Below are 21,852 nucleotides of genomic sequence, written 5' to 3' on the forward strand. Positions count from 1 at the left end.
CTACAGACCCAGACAACTACAGACCCAGACAACTACAGACCCAGACAACTACAGACCCAGACCACTACAGACCCAGACAACTACAGACCCAGACAACTACAGACCCAGACCACTACAGACCCAGACCACTACAGACCCAGAATACTGCAGTTTGACCCAGGGCTCCTCCATAATCTTGCGCTGGTGGTGCAGGAAGCTGCGCTCGCGTGCGTTCCTCATCCTGTCGTTCTCAGGGCGCTCAAAGCGCACTGTGACGGCGCGCGTGGCGTCTTCGGATCGCGTGCCTGCCAATTTCAAATAATTACAAACAAAACATAACACAGGCAAGAAATTTAAGCTTGAAATTTAAAAGTGAAGAAAACACCACAAAAATTCAGCATATCTCTATTGAAAACGTTTTGGAGACCAGCTCCATTGTCAGTTCAATAAATCTAGAACACAAATAAAGTCAGGTGTTTTCTTTGCTTTTAAATTTCTAGTGAATCTGCGATTAAAGCAATCTAGTGATATTATTAAATTTAAGCTTGAGGTAACTGCTGCTAACATACCTACAAACACAGGTAATGTAATAAACTTCACAAGCGTTAATAAAATCACACCTAACTAAACCTTCAGTAAGAACATAAACATAAAAAAGAAAAGTACTTCCAAAAGCTCGAACAAACTCCTAAAATCAGTCAGTGTAAATGCTTTTGCAGAAGCAATACCAACTTGTAGCAATTTGAGCAACCTGATAGTTCTTGTGTGCTCATCAAACAATAATGACATTTGGACCATAACTCAAGGATACAAAATTCATAAAGAAACTCTGGTGATGTGGGTCATTCCATTGTGAGAGTTCCAAATAATACTGAATTGCTGTTACATCATTCTAATATTAGGATAAGCCGAAAAACGAGAATGTTTTCATTGCTCTATCATTTCCATTACTAGAATACCAGAATTTTTCCTTACTCTATCATTTCCATTACTATACTAGAATTTTTGCATTACTCTAACATTTTATTAGTAGAATATATTGAATAAAAGAATGTTTATATGGACAAGACGAGACCTTCTTCAGCTTCCTCCTCAGCTTTCTTCTCCTTCTTGACCCTGGAGTCTGCTTGGTCCAGGTAGTCGAGGGCTGACCGCAGTGGCAGCATGGCACTCAGCGGGGCCAGCACCAGGCCCAGACCAGGGATCAGCTCCCCAACACAGTAGCGGTCAATGTCCTCCACTGAGCCTTCAGACCTCAGTACAGACTTGTCCATCAGCCCACTGAGGATTCAATTATAAGACAATAGCGGTCAATGTCCTCCACTGAGCCTTCAGACCTCAGCACAGCCCACTGAGGATTCAATTATAAGACAATAGTGGTCAATGTCCTCCACTGAGCCTTCAGACCTCAGCACAGACTTGTCCATCAGCCCACTGAAGAGTAAATTATAAGAGGCCGGTTATGTACAGCACGGACTTGTCCATCAGCCCACTGAGGATTCAATTATAAGACAATAGCGGTCAATGTCCTCCACTGAGCCTTCAGACCTCAGCACAGACTTGCCCATCAGCCCACTGAGGAGTCAATTTTAAGACAATAGCGGTCAATGTCCTCCATTGAGCCTTCAGAGTTCAGACCTCAGCACAGACTTGTCCATCAGCCCACTGAGGAGTCCATAATAATTAGCAGGTTATATTATTCGGTGTCTCAAGGCAATTTCAAAGAACACCAAAATTAAATGTTTATTTATCAACTATAAAATTGCATCTCTGCAAATAGGACTCTGGCCTAGCAGCATGACAACACAGAGCTGTTTTACTGTGGTTACAAGGGGCTTGCTTCACATGACCCATTTTATATAGGTAGGCATTTTATGGCATCAAGAACATCAACTTCATGGATTATGGTTTTACACTACACAAGAAGTTAGCACAAAGAAATAAAAAAAAATAATAAACAGTATTTATCAAATTAAAGCTGTATCTTGATTTACAAATGAAAGTTTTTTAAATAATTAAAAGAAATAACTTTAATTATAACATTCAGACCTTGGAAAAGAGTTATCGCTATCATCTCGGTGGTTTCTGTGAACTCCATCAACATTGAGGGCAAGCTGCTGTCCCATACTGGAGTTGTATACTTGGTTGTTCTCAATCATTTGCTCCAGCTCAAGCTGGTGGCATGAGGGGCGCAACTTTGCCTGTGAAAAAAAAAAATTATAATACACATAAAAAGGAAAGACAATTTTGTTCTGATATTTTTTCATCACTTACATATGCTTATCTCACAAAGTAATGTTAGGAACTTTATATTATTATTTTCTGTCAGTGTCTAATAGCATATACCTATGCAATTACTTTTAAAGATGAATTTAAATGATGTAAAAATGCCAACACCAAAAGTGATCTTATCAGTAGAACCTAAGATAGGTAACTATTCCACTCACACTAGTGATGAAGCCGTCCATATTCCAGGTACTTTCCACCTGCGTTGGATGCTGTAGTAAATATAGCGCACCATCTTCAGGTTTGGAATGGTAGACTGGTATCTGCAGGCCAAATTGAGAATAGTATTAAAGAAATATAAGCCTTGTGTAACTATAAGAAGCAAGGCACATGGCACTGCCAGAAGCCTGTGATGACCACACGGGGCCCCTGGGAAGGGATTCTTGTTCTCTTCAATTTGTTACTTGTGTGAAATTTCCTCAATCCTGATCGTTGTCGAGATAAAAGAGCTTGAAAATGCCAATAATCTCAGATTCCGACCCGGAGTACGTAAAAAGTTGACCAAAATCGACAAAACTTTTGCTCATAACTTGCTCTCACTGCACTGAGCTGACTGGTAGAAGGGAGCTTGTATGTGCTATTCAGTGCACTAAATGAACCAAAAGGCACTGCCATTCAGCATTGCCAGGTTTGATCTTTTTGTAGGTTAAATACTAATTAATAAGTGACCATATATGGCTACTACTAAATCACCATATATGGTCACTTAGTATCAACACTATATCTTCCAAAAAAACCACAGCCCCTAGTTGTGTTTGAGGTAATGTTATCAATTATCATGCCTCCACCAATCACCAAACATCTGACCATCATTTTGTACATAGCAACACACTCTACCAAAGCCCAAAATGAAAATATGAGCATTTGAATGAAAGTTTTAACTTTGGCAATAAAATTGTCTTTCTTCTGGCTAGAGGCTCTTTCCACATTTATAGAATTGGAAGTAACTACCAGTATATCTCTTCACTTAATTACTATAACTTGAGAAAATCGAATTGAAGATACGTTTTATGCATATTTTTATGCTTGCACAAATGAATGATAATTTTTTTTAGTTAACAGACAAATGTGAGCAATAATTCACCCAAGTTTGTGTGTTTGGCACAGCAAATATATGTGTAGAGGCCATTTGGGTACATATCCAGAATATTTTTGTGTCATGATATAACATGGACCTGATAATACAGTTTTTATGAGAGATTACTGTGAAACAAGGTAATAAGGGAACATATTGAAAGTTTTTTGTTAATAACTTCTTACTATGAAACATTTTGTAAATGAGTATGGGCTCATTTTAGGAGAGTGTCTGGGTCCCAGAAAAACTTTTTTATTTACGAACATATCACATTGAAACTCGGTACATATGTGAATAACAGAAATCAAATACTTTTTTGTTCTGTAAATTTTTCAAAAAAATTAAAGAAAACATGAAATTCTTAGAAAATGGCCATGCAAGGAGGTCCTAGAGAAATCTATCTCCTCCTAGAATTTTCAAGCTACACAGTCAGTCCCGATATACCTCCACCCTTTCCTTATCACCCCATTTGACAGTATTTGTGGTCATATTATGGCAGACAGCTTTGGGGCCTTGGCAGTAGTCATAAATTTTTATTTGAAAAAATTGTGGTTTGTACTTTGCAAACATGTCGTTTAATAAAATTTTCAACTTCCGCAATCCACAGCATATATACTTCAATGCTCCTGCCTCCCACAAAAATAACATGCAAAACATAATAACAAGTAAACTCAAAACATTTCCTCCATGAAGATTGCGTAGTTGCAGTTATGTCAGAATGGTCATCAGGTCATACTGCATTATCACTTGTACAGAACTTGCTGCTAAGAATAAAGCTGCTTAAGTGAAGACAAATGCTAGTGACTGTTCTTTGTATGGGACTTTGTAAAATAACATGGGTCCATGTATGCATGGGAGTGATGGGACTTTGTGAATAACAAGTTTGTGGGTCATAAATGGCTTTTTCTGGCCGAGATATGGAATTTAAGGCTTAAAGAAATGGAATCACAGTTAGCAAACCCATGAAGCCAAGGCTCAAAGAAATGGAAACAAGGCTGGTAAACCCATGAAGCCATGGCTCGAAAAATCTAGTTGCGGCTTGCCAATAAGCCAAGTGGCAAGTAGATATATTCCATGCCTGTAAATAACGATGGTATACGTACATTGCCTTATGAGGGCATTGTAAAGATACAATTGCCTCACTGCATAGGGCTATGCAGGCATAGCCATGCTCCCACACATACCTAATGCACTCATGTTAAAATTATTTTTTTGCCAACAATTCTGGAATTTTTCTTTACATCTAAATTTTTTTAGAATTCTGCCAAATATTCCAGATTGGATGTGGTAAGTTATTTTAGCAAAATACTATCATCATTGAAATAATTTAATATTGACACCTGCTTGAAAAATCAATTAGATCTATCCATAACTGCAATAAAACCAATATAATCCTGGTTAACTTCATGATCATTAATTATGAATTTTTCCCATAGGTTCACATATATGAATTGTGTGTAAATTTTATGAGAGATTATGAATTCATAGAATTCATCCACCCTAGAATTTCATCGATAATTTTTCTTATAGGCTAGCCGCTAGAGCCTAGGTTGAAATTTGAATAGTTCATAGTCATAGTGGCAAACCAGAGCTTTTTTAGAATCAGTTAATTTTTAATTTCCTCATTTACTCAAGAATTAAACCAATTTCTTATGTATGATAATGCTGGTAGAGTGGTATCCAGGATACTTTATTTGTCTACTTATAGGACTCAAAAGTGAACTTGAGGGAGAGTCTAAAAAACTCTCTGCTTTGCCACTATGGTTCATACCTATATATCCTATACCTATAGGTATATATGTGAATTTGTGAAAATACAAGAATACAAATAATAACAAACTTGATTTGCTAGTTTAAAATATCAATCTATTGCATGTTGCACTATATACACACATTAATCTGAGTGGAAAGTTCCTGGCCTTTCCAAGCTTTCAGGTCCTGCTTTCCAATATGCTATGTGTACTGGTTAATTTAATATCCCTCTAGAATTCCACACTGATTTCATAGAATTCATCCACCCTAGAATTTCATTGATAATTTTTCTTATAGGCTAGAGAGTAGAGCCTAGGTTGAACCGTTGAATAGTTCATATACCTAGGTATATCCTATACCTTAACGGCCATAGTGGCAAACCACAGCTTTTTTAGAATCAGTTCATTTTCAATTTCCTCATTTACCCAAGATTTAAACCAATTTCTTAAGTATGATGATGCTAGTATCCAGATTCCAGGATACTTTACTGGTCTACTTATAGGACTCAAAAATGAACTTGAGGGAGAGTCTAAAAAACTCTCTGCTTTGCCACTATGCCTTAACCTATATAGGTATACATGTGAAAATACAAGAATACAAATAATAACAAACTTGATTTGCTAGTTTAAAATATCAATCTATTGCATGTCGCACTATATACACACATTAATCTGAAATCTGAATATAAAAACCTGTAAAATTCAGCATTGACAAACCACTTAGCCTACCACTTACCACTTTCAGCAAACTGTCATCACTTGGTTCAGATTTCATTTTGGTTTACTTAGACAGTTGCTTTAAAACTAATTAACGATTATGAATAAAAGAACGTAGATACAATAACTAAATTACCTACTACGTCAGAGCCTACTCAGCTTTAACCTCATGCAATACAATATGAATATCATCTGTATTCTGTAGTGTAGAGACCAGGGTGGAATTCTAGAAATGGAAGTTCACTTATGAAAAAGCTTTCCACCAAAGGTGGAATGCTTTCCTTAGATACAGTGCTCTGCCAAGTGCCAGGTGACTGACTATAAATGAAAAGGAGAATCAAAAGTGGACAAACTGTTTCAATTGTACAGTACCTCAGATTTGTTTAAAATTGTTTGATAGATATTTTCTATTTTTCTTTTATTTAATGGATTTTTTTAAAATTATCCAGGCTTTTTGTTTGTAATGATCAAGTTTAAGTTGAGTATTTAGTTAACCAGTACTGTAGACATATACCATATTGGGGGCGGGGCTTATGGGCACAACCAATCACAGCTTGAAAGCATCTCCATCAAACAATCACAGCTTGAAAGCATACCCCATCAACCAATCACAGCTAGAAAGCAGATAACATTACAATTCCATTAACCAATCACAGCTGGAAAGCCTCCCCATCAACCAATCACAGCTAGAAAGCAGATAACATTACAATTCCATTAACAAATCACAGCTGGAAAGCTGGAAGGGGCTAAAATCACAATCCCATCAACCAATCACAGCTGGAAAGTGATAGGTTATGTATATCATAGTATATGATATGAAATATGATGGACTGAAAGTGGAAAGTTCCTGGCCTTTCCAAGCTTTCAGGTCCTGCTTTCCAATATGCTATGTGTACTGGTTAATTTAATATCCCTCTAGAATTCCACACTGGTAGAGACAGTAGCAATAATAAAGTTTCTGAATGAGGGCGACGTGTATTTTGTAATACTAATAGTGGCACTTAACGAAATGAACTTTTTGATGTTTATAATGATCATTAACCACAAGTGATACAATTCTAGATAACCGAACACTGAAAGAAGTACCAGTCTCTTCTTCTTTTCAGGATGACCACGTTGGGTGGACTTAATTAACCCACGGGACAACCCCAAGGATGAGAAGGTACCAGTCTGCCGGATGAACTTGACCCGTTACCGACCTAGTCACCGCACTGGCGTTGACGAGCTAATTACCAATTATCGAATCATCGGAGTATGTCTTGAATAAGATCAAATAGGACGTTTTTATATGCGTTATAAGCTTAAAGCTGCCTCAATTTTAGCCTATTACTTCATATCATAAATTTTACAAAGCAAATGCTAATTTGCTTTATAATAACGGAATCATAACGGAAAATAAGTTTTCACTGAATGGACACTTCTCGATTCAGTGATTCAGTACCGGTCGATTCAGTGTAGTTTTCGCGAATTCACTTCAAAGTCTTCAAGCCTATTCCTTCATATTATAAATTTTATAAAGCAAATGCCAATAGTAAAAAAATAGGTACCTAGTATTCCCGAATGCAAACTACAAATCTTCGAATACTTTCTTTCAATGTTTTACTCGATTTTCTATTTGAGAACCGATTTTTGGAGACTTTTTGGGGCTGAAAGTGTCAACATGACACTAATTCCAAGTACAAAGGACGGAGAAATAATACGTACAAGAAAATAGCAGTTTATTTGTTTTTCATAGGTTTACGATTGGTTGATTGATTAATTTTTCGTGTATTTTTGCGGCAACTTCAACCTGGAAAATTGCATGCGCTAGTCGCAATAAAAACGTTGAAGTCGGAAAATCTTTTTTGAAAATGTTTTAAAGTGTCACAATATGACGTTTAATGCTAAGTAGAACAGTTAAGTAGAATGAAGAATGCATCCAACCAAATTTTAAAAAAATCTAGAAACGTTACTTTCACCGGTAGATGGCGCTGGAAGAGCAGTCATCTGTGATTCTGCCGCCATAGCTATTTTTGCATCTCTCTCTATTGTTTTTGAGGTTTATTTGTTCGCATTCATAGTTCGTAGGTTTTCACTTTAATCACCGTACACGTGGCATGAATGACTGGTCTATATTTATGTTCCGATACTCTGTTAGAATTTGTGTTGATTGTGCTTAAAAGTTAATTCATACGCATTTGTTTATTTGTAAATTCTAGTAGTAGCTATCCCATCATGTCATTGTCTACATCGGCCGTCGATTTAGAATATTCCAGTGAAGGTAAGTCTTCGGTTTTAGTCAAGTCATATTCGAAATTACTGTCTCGTCTTTTACACTTGATCGAATATAATTTTGTAGGCTGTCAAGTGTCAATATTCTTGCAGTTTGGTAGGTAGGTTGTAGGTATTCATGAATTTTAATTTCACTTTCAAATAAAAGCAAAAATGACCACTAAGTAGGTAGCAAATACTACTAAAGTACCAATACAAAAGTTGTCAAATAAACCACTACCCAACTCATTCACTCAATGCCCAGGATTGGAATTTTCCCCCTTAGCTATTATTGAAATCTTGTGGCTCCAAAGGGACAAATTTTCAATGCATTTGTAATCTTGCCAGCAGGCAGCAGTTGTGCACTTATCATGACTTATGTTAACAATTAGATTAGAGTTGATTCTTCTAGTGGGTAACATGCAATTCCAAAATGACCAGAAAGCTCCAGTGACTGGCCTGCAGCTGACCAAAAGGGTAGGTAGGCTACCATGCCTGCTCAGCAGCTATACTGCAATTAACTAGCCACTTGTAGTTGTGTCAACTGCCAAAGCACATAGCCTAGCCCTAGGTAGCTACTTTTTAAGGCTCTTCATGTTTGACACTTGACAGCATTTTGGCAATCCAGAGATTTTTTAGAATCAGTTCATTTTTAATTTCCCCATTTACTGAAGATTTTAACCAATTTCTTATGTATGATGATGCTGGTATCCATGATACTTTACTGGTCTACTTATAGGACTCAAAAATTAACTTGAGGGTGAATCTAAAAAACTCTCTGCATCTGCTTTGCCACTATGTTTGACAAATTGACAGTTTCCATGGTCAGGAAGATATGCCAGGTGCGCATAGTGGCAAACCAGAGCTTTTTCAGAATCAGTTCATTTTCAATTTCCTCATTTACTCAAGATTTAAACCAATTTCTTAAGTATGATAATGCTTGTATCCAGGATACTTTACTGGTCTACTAATAGAACTCAAAAGTGAACTTGAGAGAGAGTCTAAAAAACTCTCTGCTTTGCCACTATGCAGGTGCGTGGGAATTTATTTTGTCATTTTAATGACCTGCGTGGTGCGCCATACTATGCTGGTAAAAAAATGCGCCGTGCGCCGTCCTTTAGAAAGCTAAAATAGTTCTATTATTTTAGTCGACAATATACGCGAGTATATTGACTATGCGAGTCGAACTGACAATAATAAAATGCAAGACATGTCCGGGTTACTTCTGACTCTTCCGCTTGTCCGCCTTGTTGGGTACGGAACGTACGGTAATCGTAAACTGCGGCTATTATACATACAAAATGTAAACAGACGGTGTTCAGTGTTGCTATATGACTTTGGAGAAAATTTCTTCTAAAATAAAGTTCTAGATTTCTCATTCACCAAATTTCCATATCAAGAAAAATCATATATTATTGAAAGATAATTAAAGGCATACTGTACTGAGATAATTTGACGACTTCTGTTGAGAAACTAGAGCTACCTGGTGATTGGATTTTCCAGCAGGATAACGATCCTAAGCATACTGCAAGATCCACAAAGAAATGGTTTGCTGATAGAAATGTACACGTTATGGAATGGCCAAGCCAGTTGCCGGACTTGAATCCGATTGAAAATTTGTGGCGGTATTTGAAGATCAAATTAAGAAAAGGTCCCCCAACAAACATTGAGAATCTTAAGGTGGTGTGCCAAGAAGAATGGTATAAAATACCAGTCAGCATCTGCAAATCATTGGTTGAGACGTATAGAAATAGACTGGTATCTGTTGAGCTGAATAAAGGGTATTCAACCAAGTATTAAATTAAAATAATGCGGATTTATTGTTTTGTACGAATACTTTTTTCACCTGAAAAGTGAACATGTTGCATTGATTTTTGTTGCATTGAGATTTAATTTATTTTGATAGTATTTTTGAATACTATGCGTCTCTATACATAATTTAAATCACTTTTCCTGTTAAGTTTGTGTACTTACATTAAAATACGATTTTTCAAGTGTACAAATATTTATTTCCCCCCACTGTATTGGCGATGCTGCATCCACCCTCTGCGCCCTGAACTGGTGGCAGGTGGTTTCTTTCCAATTTTTCAAAATGGAGTTGACCTTAAAGTATGATGGTTACATAGAAGCATAATCATATATCAAAACTGAAAAAAAAATTTGAACTTGATGCAGCTTCCAGGGTGAAATTCCAGCCATGGTGAATTGGTGATTTGCATTATCACTTGGTTTCAGTATACTCTTTATTTGCTATTATTTTCAATTTCCAATCGACTTTGAAATTTTTATTTGTGTTAATAGGTGATGTCAGTACCAAATCAATAATGGTTTATGTACTCATAGAAGGTGCAAGAAGAAGAGCGAATAAAGCATTATTGTTTAGCAATTGGCATTGTTGTTTCTGGCAGCAACGTCATGCTTACATGGGAGGGGGCTTTGGTGATGGCCAAGGGAGGGTGGCCAGGAATGCTGCCACCTTCATGAGACTGTCCCACAGTGAGGAGATGCTGAGGGTTGTGGGGAAAGAGGGGCAGGTGAAGATGCTGGATGGATTGGAGGTGGAGGGAGTAGCCATCCTTGGGACAGGTGGCACTGGGAGGAGCATCCAACCCTAAAAGTGAAGCAGGCCGGAGAACTACTGTATTCCAAACAGAGTTGAGAAAGCAACAAACAATAATGGTGAGGGTGTTAGGCCCCTCTGAAAAGTTCTGATGCCTATGATAGGTATTGGGGTTGCAAGAACAGCATTGTTCTTGACGATTGCTTCAGTATGGTAGGTGATCTCTTGCGGATGGAGCACTTGGCTTCTCCATAGGCAGAGGGCTAGCATGACACTATTTGTCAGAAAAGATGCAACAAGGTGGCCAAATCATGACATCAAGACATATGGGAGGCTTTTATGGGATGTTGTTGTGTTGTTGTAATTGCTCATCCTGGTAGTTGCAACTAGGGAGGGGGTTATAGGTCAGTTTTTCTGGGCACTTGGTGCCACTGGTAGTTCTATGACCATCGCTGACATGCCAGACCATTTTATTGCATTACACAACAATCTGGACAAGCCAGGTACTCGTTTATCAACCAGAGTTGGATGAATGGCTGAGTTGGCCATGAGCTGAGCTTCCTGGAAGAACTTGTCCTTGGTGGGACTCAAACCCGGGAGCTGGGTGCGAGAGACAGAGTCTCTCACCACTGCACCACCACAGCTTTTTTGGGATAGTCCCTGCTATTATGGAATAGTCCCTAAGGGGAGCAGACACAATGTGAAATGAAGTATGGGTTGGCTGAGGGATGCTGGCAAGGAACTGAGTGCCAGCCAGGTCCAGGTGAGCAGGCGGGGGTAGGATGCCAGTCTCATTCTGGAGGCGGGCAATTGGGGTCATTTTGAGTCAGCCAGTGGGTAATCTCAAAGCTGTGTTTTGGATGGTTTGGAGGCTTGCTATTGCAGTGTGTGAGGCAACAAGGTTCCTGGTGGTAGCAGCATAGTTGTGGATTGGCTGTGTGATTGTCCAGCAGGTGTCATTTACGGTGTGGAATTCTAGAGAGGTATTAAATTAACCAGAACATATAGTATATTGGAAAGGCCATCATACAACCTATCACTTCCTGGTTAGGATGACATCCCAATCTCACAACCAATCAAAGTCTGGAGAGGATGACGTGTCAATCACAGCTAGAAAGGGACATGTATCTACCCAAAAATGACAGAAACTTTATGCACTGCCCTAGAATTCCAGCTTGGATGGCAATGATGTCCTCCTTGGGGAAACCATAGTTGGTGCCAGCAATTGGCATCATCTATCATGGCGTTATTGTTTATTCATGATGTCTAGCAACTCGGAGATATTGGTCTCTCAATGTTACCTGTACCTAGCTTCCAAATTAACTTTCTATAATTAAAATCTGCAATAATAGTACCATCAAACGGGGTAATAAGGGATGGTTTTGAGTGTTTTTTGTTAATACTGTCTTATCATTATACATTTCATAAACAAGTGTGAGCTCATTTTATAGCTCTGTGAGGGCTATCGTATGGCACTTTTGAAAAATTCCATGTGCTATTTGTAAGGTGCCAGATGCAAAATAAAAGCGTACCAAATTACACCTGGGAACAAGGTAATCCAGGACACTTGAAATAAAACTTGATTTTAAAATGTTTGAAGCATGCAGAGTGTGCTTACTATCTATTACTAACAGTAATCTGAAGTCCTCCTTTTCCTTTGTAGATGATGTAGATATAGAATAAATGGCAGTTTCTGTGATTTTTACTGGTTTTTCATTTATTGATATGATATTGCCATATCCATACATTCCCGTCAAACGAGGTAATAAGGGACGGTTTAACATTTGAAGCATGTAAAGTGTACTTGTTGTGTATCCATTAATAACAGTGCTATGAAATCCTCCTCTTCCTTTGTATATGATGTAGATAGAGAACAAATGACATTTCTGTGATTTTTACTTGTTTTTCCTTTATTGATGTGATATTGCCATATCCATACATTATCCTATTATTGATGTGATATTACTGTATCAATGGACATGCCACATTTGTAAGCTTATAGGATGGCTTGTAATTTCACATTATTTTAATTGGGTCCAGTGAATTCACTTGAACAAGAAAATTGTCAAAACATACCTGAAACAGAAAGGAATATTTTGATGACAACCTTCATATTTTTTGGAGAAATAAATCATAGTTTAGGTTAATTAGTTTTCATTCTATGTTGCCCAATGCTGCGATGCACAATTCTATCTTTGACATTCTATGCACAATTTTGTGATGGCCGATGATGCATTAATATTTCGTTGAGGCCTGAGGGACATTTTTAGCGCATTTTTTCATTTGTGGAAAAAATTCACTATTGTGCTCACCATGTCCGTCCGTCTGTCCGTCCATCCGTGACCTCAAGTTTTTGTTGGTGAGAAAATGCACTCTCTGTCACTCACTGCAGTGAGTACTGAGTTACATTTTTTTCTCTAAGCGAGGTAAATGTAATCAAAATTTTTTGTTGTAGATTGATTTGTTGTTTGACTGGAGCCTTTGCTTACTGAGGTTCTACTGTAAATGCGTTTTTAGGGGTGTCCCTTATTAACTCATGGGGGTGTCTTATTACCCCATCCTGCGGAAATAGCCACCATTTTTATTTTTGAATGAGTTAGGCAAATTCAGTCAATCGTGTATATGAGCCAACTCCCGTGTGCAACTTCTATGCAAGTAAAATTTTTAATATGGCGAATATTTTTTTTCTACAGACCTTAGTAGAGGTACATTTCCCAAATCGCACTCATCACACTTTTTTCAGGGAATTTTTAAAAGTAGTAAATGTATGATTTCCTAATTTTCTTTATGCTACATATAGTAAATGTTAAACTTTACACCACTATTTTTTGCTTTACAATATTTTGATTAGTTTAGCTGCTACAAGTTTCTACAAAACGTGGGACGACTGTCCCTAATCACCCTGCCTGTCCTTTATTACCCTGTTTGACAGTACATGTTTCAGCAAGAAAATTCTGCCATATACCACTAATATTAATACGTGTAAATATATGTACATATGATTATGTGTATATATGATTACTTACCTGCAATGTGAGTTTGCCAAAACTTGTGATTTTGCGTCAAAGCCACGATCGCTACCTACTTATTTGAGTGGAATTAGTTTGCTTTGCTGCTCTTTTATGATGGCAAAACTGATGCCAATGCAACTTGAACTTATCCCCAAAAGAAAGATTAATCAAAACCTGAATCATTATCATCAATGATCAAAATTTTATTATGTAATTCATACTGTTAGTGAATTTAAGCAAATGCTGGCTAACTATATAACCAAATTCAGTTTGACTCTATCATGAAATGATTGAAACCTATCTTAATCTGTGCACCTTAATTCCTTGAGTCACTTAAGCATAACTTCAGATCTTGAAATCACTATGTTAATATATTTGTATGCGGCAGTTGCAGGCACAGATGACCTCAGTTGTCCAGAGGAGCTTGAAGGATCAAGTCAGAAGAAGGAGGATGGCTCTGGAGACGGGGACAGCACAAGTTCCTCCTCGTCTAGCCCTGAAGTTGACCAGCATCTACACCAGGAGAAGAAAAAAGCTGCTGGTACATTGATAACTTACTTGTCCTCTTTTTATTGTGCTATTCACTTAAATTAGTTCACTTGTTAATCTTGGAATAAAGTTTGCAACTTACTTGTCTTCTTTTTATTGTGTTATTCAATTAAATTATTTTGCTTGTTAATATTGGAAGAAAGTTTGCAGTATTTTAAGTGCCTCGTTGAAATGGGAGCTGAACAACAACTGTTGGGAAATTGATGCTTGTCTCCCATTACAGTTGTATTGAATAAATGTTTTAACTTGTTAATCTTAGAAGAAAGCTTGTTCTCCAGTAGGATTGATTTTCATGATATAAAAACTTTTTTGAGACTTGGTTATTGCCTTATTAATCTCATGGTTCAGGCTAATATGTATCACCAAAATGGCATTAGTTTGTTTTAATCCTGCTTCATCAAGCCCTGGTTAAAATAATGAGCATCAAGTATATTCAATTTGAGAAAATATTGCAATTTGAAGCTTGTTTAAAACAAATTTACAACAATGAAAAAATTCTAAATTGTGCCTACCTTGCAATGCTGTGTTGAAGTGTGGGATTATTAACTACATGAATTTCCCCCTCACAGGTGACACTCCTACTTCTGATGAGCCAAATGCGGACAACACCAACAAAGGTGATTATTTAAACATCATTAAAGTTTAATAGAATTGTACATCTTTCAGGTTTCACTATATTATACATTCCTAAAATTTCAGTTTTTTTCTATTCGTTGTCAGATAGGCTTTGACAGGATTTACTGGATTGATTAAGTTTGTCGAAGAATATATAGACTTATTATAATTGGATGTCATTTTATGTTTACTATTACATATATTGGGATCTAATGTACTATATATTTATGCAACAGTTCCTCCGGAGCCGGAACCTCAGGCAAAACAAAGCGTCCGAGAAGCTAAAGCAGCCAGAACTGATAAACCCTTGGCTGATAAGTCCACTGATGCAAGGGCTGGCAGGAAGAATACTAAGGCTACAGGACGCAGAGCTTATCACAAGGTAGGGTCAATGTGCAGGATTTTCTTTGCTTTGTTCTGAATTATTCTTATTTCTACTCATTTTAATGGGAGTTTTAAAAAAATATTTTATGACATCACTATGCTTAGTTATATAATTAATTGTACTCGTGTAGCATTACCTTGATCATGCTTCTCTGATCTTGTGAAGTACGGTAATTCAGTTAGTTGACCACGTTTCAGCAATGGTGCGTTAAGTCCTAAAGAACTGCGAATCTTTGTTGGCTGCTGTACTTTTATGCTTTTTCTTAAGGTTCAGTCAATATATACACTGCATTATGCATTAATCCGTGACAAGTACGCGGTGTGTGACGAGTATCCTAAGGACCTGCTGCCCTCCACATCCTCCCCTCATCCTGACCATAAGAAGTGGATAGACGACCTACTGCGCCCCAGCGGCGGGGCCACCAGGGCCTCCACGCCTTCTCCTAATGATGGTATGTGGGCCCTGGGCATGTGTGGCCCAACTGGGGGCCTCCATGACCTCCCCGAATGATAGTATGTGTGGTCCAACTGGGGCCTCCACGACCTCCCCTAATGACGGTATGTGGGCCCTGGGCATGTGTGGCCTAACTGGGGCCTCCACGCCCTCCCCTAATAATGGTATGTGGGCCCTGGGCATGTGTGGCCCAACTGGGGCCTCCACGCCCTCCCCTAATAATGGTATGTGGGCCCTGGGCATGTGTGGCCCAACCGGGGCCTCCACGCCCTCCCCTAATGATGGTATATGGGCCCTGGGCATGTATGGCCCAACCTGCACCTTCATGCCCTGCAGCAATGGTGGTAGGTATGTGGGCCCTGGCAGAGGTGGCCCGAAGCTCGAGCTGGAAATATAAGTACAAAATTATGTAAGCAAAATGCTTTGACAAGTCCAGTCATTTGGTAAGTTGAATGAAGGCTTTCAATGTATCGCTTGATAAACAACTCAATTGAAGATAAGATATGGCATCTTAAATTATCGTCACACTGTAACAAAATTAAGACCACGTGTAAGCATTTGTCCTGAAAGCTTCAGATGAAGCAAGTATGTGCTGGTATTAATAATCACACTTGCCTGAAGCTGCTCCATTTCAGGAGAAGAGTCGCACTAGCTAAATACTGTTGTACATTTATTGTAAAATAAATTTGATATAAAGCTTTTCAAAGAGCTATCAGGGTGACCATTTTGATAAAAATAGTTCAAGCTGCTTACAACTATCCACATGTTGTAGCTCTATATGTTCTTCAAGCCTTATAATATCTTAATGATATGGTAGTCATAGATATCTTGTTCCAGCAGGTGAGAAGGCCCGCAGCAGCGAGCCTGACGCCCCCCCAGCGCCCCCCAAGAGCGCAGGGAGTCGCGACGCCCGCGAGCGCCTCAAGCAGGAGGAGCAGGACGGCATCATCCTGAGCCCCCAGCGCCGCAGCTTTGGCACGGGTGTGTGAGTGTGTGGGGGGGCTTAGTACTTAGAAGATATAAGGAAGTGTTATGTCTAGTGCGTCGCAGGAACTTATATAAGTAGAGTTATGTCTAGTGCGTTGCAGGAACTTATTCAAGTAGAGTTATGTCTGGTGCGTTGCAGGAACTTATATAAGTAGTTATGTCTAGTGCGTTGCAGGAACTTATTCAAGCAGAGTTACGTCTAGTGCATTGCAGGAACTTATATAAGTAGAGTTATGTCTAGCGTGTTGCAGGAACTTATATAAGTAGAGTTATGTCTAGTGCGTTGCAGGAACTTATATAAGTAGAGTTATGTCTAGCGTGTTGCAGGAACTTGTACAAGTAGAGTTGTCTAGTGCGTTGCAGGAACTTATATAAGTAGAGTTATGTCTAGTGCATTGCAGGAACTTATATAAGCAGAGTTATGTCTAGTGCATTGCGGGAACTTGAGTAACTTCCCTCAGTATTGTGTTGGGTTTTCATGCTCCAAATTAGGGCACTGGTGTGTTGCAGGAACTGTGGTTTTCTCCATGCTTTTGATTTCACTGCATCGCAGTATTTCGACATCCATGCTGTACTAAATCATTTCAAGCTCTTGTATTCAAGTTTTTTTTTAATCAATAATTGTTGTTGGTATATATATCTTATCATTAATTGTAATCATCTTATCGTAATCATTATAATTGTTCGTCTATAAATTATTAAATTATCCTCATTATAATCACAAGTCTATTACTGGGCACCTCAAGTCTCCTGACGATGCGTGCAGGTTGCCAGCTGAGCGGTGGGGGGGCGGGGGTGGGTCGCCCCGCGTCTCCCGCAGACCCCCGAGGGCGCGACGCCCCTGCACTCACCAGTGTCCACCACCGTCAGGAGCTGCCGCTGCATCGCCGCATTGGCTCAGGTTATTATTTCAGTTACAAGCCTTCAGGTAATTATTTTAGTTTCTTATAAGTATCAGATTAATTAACGGGTATTTTTCTGGCATTACTTTATTACTTTCCCGTCTATTGTTGTCTCCTCTGATGCACGTCATCGTTAGAGCCATCATTACAGTCAAGATTATCATCATTACAGTCAAGATTATCATCATTAGAGCCATCATTACAGTCAAGATTATAATCATTAGAGCCATCATTACAGTCAAGATTATCATCAATAGAGCCATCATTATAGTCAAGATAATCATCAAGTAAAACTTGTAAGGCTAGAAGGATTACTGGGTCCTATTTTCTTACTGCATCCACTTGCTGTGTTCTGATTCATAATGCATATGATGAAATGAATAACATACATTCTCACAGTCAGAAATGAACGAGACTCTGTCCAAATATCTATACACGTCTTGCCCGTGTGTTGGCTATCCTGCCTTAGTTTGGCCTGTCAAGTGGATGTATCAATGCTACATTCAGCAAGTGTTAATACCTGTACAATAAAATTCATTTATTTTTTAGCGCGTTTTCTCATTTATGGAAAAAATGCACTATTGTGCTCGCCATGTCCGTCTGCCTCTCTGTCTGTCCGTCCGTCCGTCCGTGACCTCAAGTTTTCGTTGACGAGAAAATGCGCTCTCTGTCACTCACTGCAGTGAGTACTGAGTTATATTTTTTTTTGTTTGGCTGCACTGAGTCAGGCTTGGTGAACAAAATAGTTATTTGCAGGCCTAATAATGCGGCCTGACCTAGTTTGGCCTGCCAAAAGGACGTACCTTTCAAAGCTACATTCAGCAAGTCTTAATACCTGTACAATAAATTCATTAATTTTTTTGTGTTTGGCTGCACTGAGTCAGGCTTTGTGAACAAAATATTTATTTGCAGGGCGAATAATGCGGAGGGATGAGGCAGAACCTCAGGCGTTGCTGGAGGCCCCTGTGTCTGGCCGGCGCGGTGTTGCTGCTGCTGGAGACCTTGACCTGCCTGAGCCTCCCAGGGGGCGTGACCCACGCGACTGGCGTAACAAGGAGCCCCAGCTCACCCATCACCACCTCCGCTACGACAGAGAAGAAAGGTCTGTTCTACGCTCAGAAATATGAGTGACACAGTGTCCAAATAGGGATGAACTTTTGCCATAGTGTTGTAAGTAAGTCATCATGACATAGTTTGGTCCGTTAAAAGATGTATGTATTAGTGCTACGTTCAGAAAGTTTGTTACCATGTGGACAGTATCACCTCTTAATTTCAGTGCTTGGTTGAAGAATGGAGGAATAGGTTATAAACACTTGCTTATGTACTGCACCAATGCATGTATTGGACCCTTAATTCTGTGCCTAGATTTGTATTTTGTTGTAAGCTGATATTTTGAAGTGATCAAGGAACCAGGATCAGTTGAACTTGAATATATGGACCTTCCATGTCTATAATATTTGGACCTCCATGCCTATCATATATGGACCTCCATGCCTATAATATATGGACCTCCATGCCTATAATATATGGACCTCCATGCCTATAATATATGGACCTCCAGGCCTATAATATATGGACCTCCACGCCTATAATATTTGGACCTCCATGCCCATATATGGACCTCCATGCCTATAATAGCCTCCCAGGGGGCGCGACCCACGTGACTGGCGTAACAAGGAGCCCCAGCTCACCCATCACCACCTCCGCTACGACAGAGAAGAAAGGTCTGTTCCTCACTCAGAAATATGAGTGACTGTGTCCAAATAGTGATGCACTTTTGCCATAGTGCTGTACGTCATCCTGACATAGTTTGGCCCCGCTAAAAGGTGTAGTATATATTAGCACTACTTGCAAAATGTCATTTGGACAGTATTACTCCTTAATTTAAGTGCGAGGTTGAATTATGGAGAGGTAATAAACACGTGCAGATGTACTGGACCAACGCATGTATTGGACTCTTAATTCTGTGCCTTGATTTGTATTTTACTTTAAGCTGATATTTTGAAGTGATCAAAGAACCATGATCAATTGAACTTGAATATATGGACCTCCATGCCTATAATTTCAGCCTGCGGTCAGCTCTAAAGTTCTGTGGTCTTAACACCAACTTTGAACGTCCCAATTATTCAAATATCATTACTCAATTACCGGCTGTTATCAATGCAAGTTGTTGTTTCAGGTTCGATTCTCGCCGGCGCGGTTTTTTCGAGGCGTCGGAGACAGAGAAGACGTTGGACCTAACACCTCCCCAGCAGCCACACCGCCAGGGGCCTCAGCAGCAACGCAGCTACTCCCGCAACACCCAGGACAACCAGCGCAACCCCAGAGGGCGGGTGGTGTACAATAACTCAAGCTACACGAGCAGTGGTAGCAGTGGTAGCAACTACCACAACTACAACAGACGCCAAGAAGAAGAGGAAACACCTGAGTGGTTCAGTGAAGGACCAACCAGGTTAATAACTCCTATATAACTACTTATATCAGTAGTGTGTCTAGTTCAGTGAAGGACCAACCAGGTTAATAACTCCTATATAACTACTTATATCACTAGTCTGCCTAGTTTACCACTTCACCATGAATTAAAGCAAAGAAAACATTGAATGGAAGTCGCCTTGCCTACAATGAAAACATTCCAGAGGTCAACTTGCCATAGCTCCGATGATGTTTTACTCAATTTTGTTGTAACTTTGATGTCTAATTCAGATGTTTCAGTCAATTTTGCCGTAGCTTTGAATTAAAATTCAGACATTTTAGTCACTTTTGTCATTACTTTGAAGTCAAATTCAGACATTGCCAGCACTTGAGTCTTATTTACGTTGCCGTCACTTAAGACGTATTTACGAGCTGGTGGGCTTTACTTAAGGCTTATATACGTTGCAGTCAGAACGAGTACATTGAGCTGGTGGGCTTTACATGACTTATTTACGTTGCAGTCACTCAAGACTTACTATTTACGTTGCAGTCACTCAAGACTTATTTACGTTGTAGTCACTCAAGACTTACTATTTACGTTGCAGTCACTCAAGACTTATTTACGTTGCAGTCACGCAAGACTTATTTACGTTGCAGTCACGCAAGACTTATTTCCGTTGCAGTCACTCAAGACTTATTTACGTTGCAGTCACTCAAGACTTATTTACGTTGCAGTCACTTAAGACTTATTTACATTGCAGTCAGAACGAGTACATTGAGCTGGTGGGCTTTACTTAAGACTTATTTACATTGCAGTCAGAACGAGTACATTGAGCTGGTGGGCTTCGATGGTCCCGTCACAGACGACAGCAAATGTGAGGCCCTCAGGAGCAGGCGAGAGTCGCCCCCCGCCGACCCCCGGCCTCCCAGCAGCAAAGGCGAGTCGTCTGCACGCTCACAGAAATAGGCTGGACATTGTCCAAATAGCGATGCACTTACTGCCCTTGTGCGGGTCATCCTATTTTAGTTTGCCACCGCAAAAGTGCTACATGTAGGAAATGTATTGTTGTTTGAACCACATGGCACATTCATTCTTCTGAGTGTACGCTTTTAACTTGAACCTTGTCCATTGCCTGACCATTGGTTATGCATGTACGGTGATATATATGCTACCAATTAATGTAACAATAATATCTATGATAACAGTTAATAATATAATAATAATCTCTATGCTACCAGTTACTGTAACAATAATATCTATGTCATGTTGGGCCTAAATAATCAGTCACATCAGTCTATATGTTTCTCGTCACCTCACCAATTCCTATTTACTGTTCTGCTCAGTTTCTGCCCTCTGTAAGGCAAAATTTGTAACACTTTGTAAATTCGTAAAGCATGTAACCCTTCGTAAATTTGTAAACAACCTAACCCTTCGTAAATTCATAAATGACTAATCATTTTCATTTAGTATTAGCATTACTCAGTAAAATTTTTTCCAGTCCTTTGCTAATTACAGAGAATATTAATAATTTATCGTGATGCATATCATGTTTTTCTTGATCAGCAACTATTCCGACCCAACTTTTGTCTGAGGCTCTGTTTATTGCTATTTATCACTGGTCAATATCAATGACTATTATATAAACAGACTTATTGTGCGTCGCATCTAGCTATTTATTATTATTTTCATTGCATTTATCGTCATTATTATTGTTGCTTTCGTCATTAATATCATTGCTATTATCGTCATTATTATTGTTACTATCGTCATTATTGTCACTATTATTACCGTCATTATTATCATTGTTATTATCGTCATTATTATAATTGTTATTACCGTCATTATTATCACTGTTATTATCATTGTTATTACCGTCATTATAATCACTGTTATTATCATGATTATTATCACTGTTATTA

The 21,852-nt window shown here is 38.9% G+C and overlaps 2 protein-coding genes across 2 annotated transcripts; one reads left to right on the forward strand and one right to left on the reverse strand.

The window, feature by feature from the left end:
- Positions 1–136: 136 nt before the first annotated feature.
- Positions 137–6,028, reverse strand: LOC108664689 (DNA-directed RNA polymerase III subunit RPC5; the record flags this gene model as incomplete). The annotated part of the gene is given in 5 exon segments (XM_018151353.1): positions 137–284; positions 1,055–1,260; positions 2,029–2,180; positions 2,427–2,528; positions 5,828–6,028. Coding segments are annotated over 5 exon segments (647 nt in total), but the record flags the coding sequence as incomplete, so codon positions are not given.
- Positions 6,029–7,808: 1,780 nt separating this feature from the next.
- On the forward strand, positions 7,809–20,871 carry LOC108664692 (the record flags this gene model as incomplete). Its single annotated transcript, XM_047881343.1, is given in 11 exon segments — positions 7,809–8,068; positions 14,018–14,170; positions 14,748–14,795; positions 15,030–15,175; positions 15,446–15,629; positions 16,472–16,612; positions 17,385–17,519; positions 18,433–18,544; positions 19,167–19,244; positions 19,700–19,972; positions 20,749–20,871. Coding segments are annotated over 11 exon segments (1,439 nt in total), but the record flags the coding sequence as incomplete, so codon positions are not given.
- Between the last annotated feature and the right edge of the window lie 981 nt (positions 20,872–21,852).

Source organism: Hyalella azteca, unplaced genomic scaffold (genome assembly GCF_000764305.2).
Source record: "Hyalella azteca isolate HAZT.00-mixed unplaced genomic scaffold, Hazt_2.0.2 contig7681, whole genome shotgun sequence".
NCBI lineage: Eukaryota > Metazoa > Arthropoda > Malacostraca > Amphipoda > Hyalellidae > Hyalella > Hyalella azteca.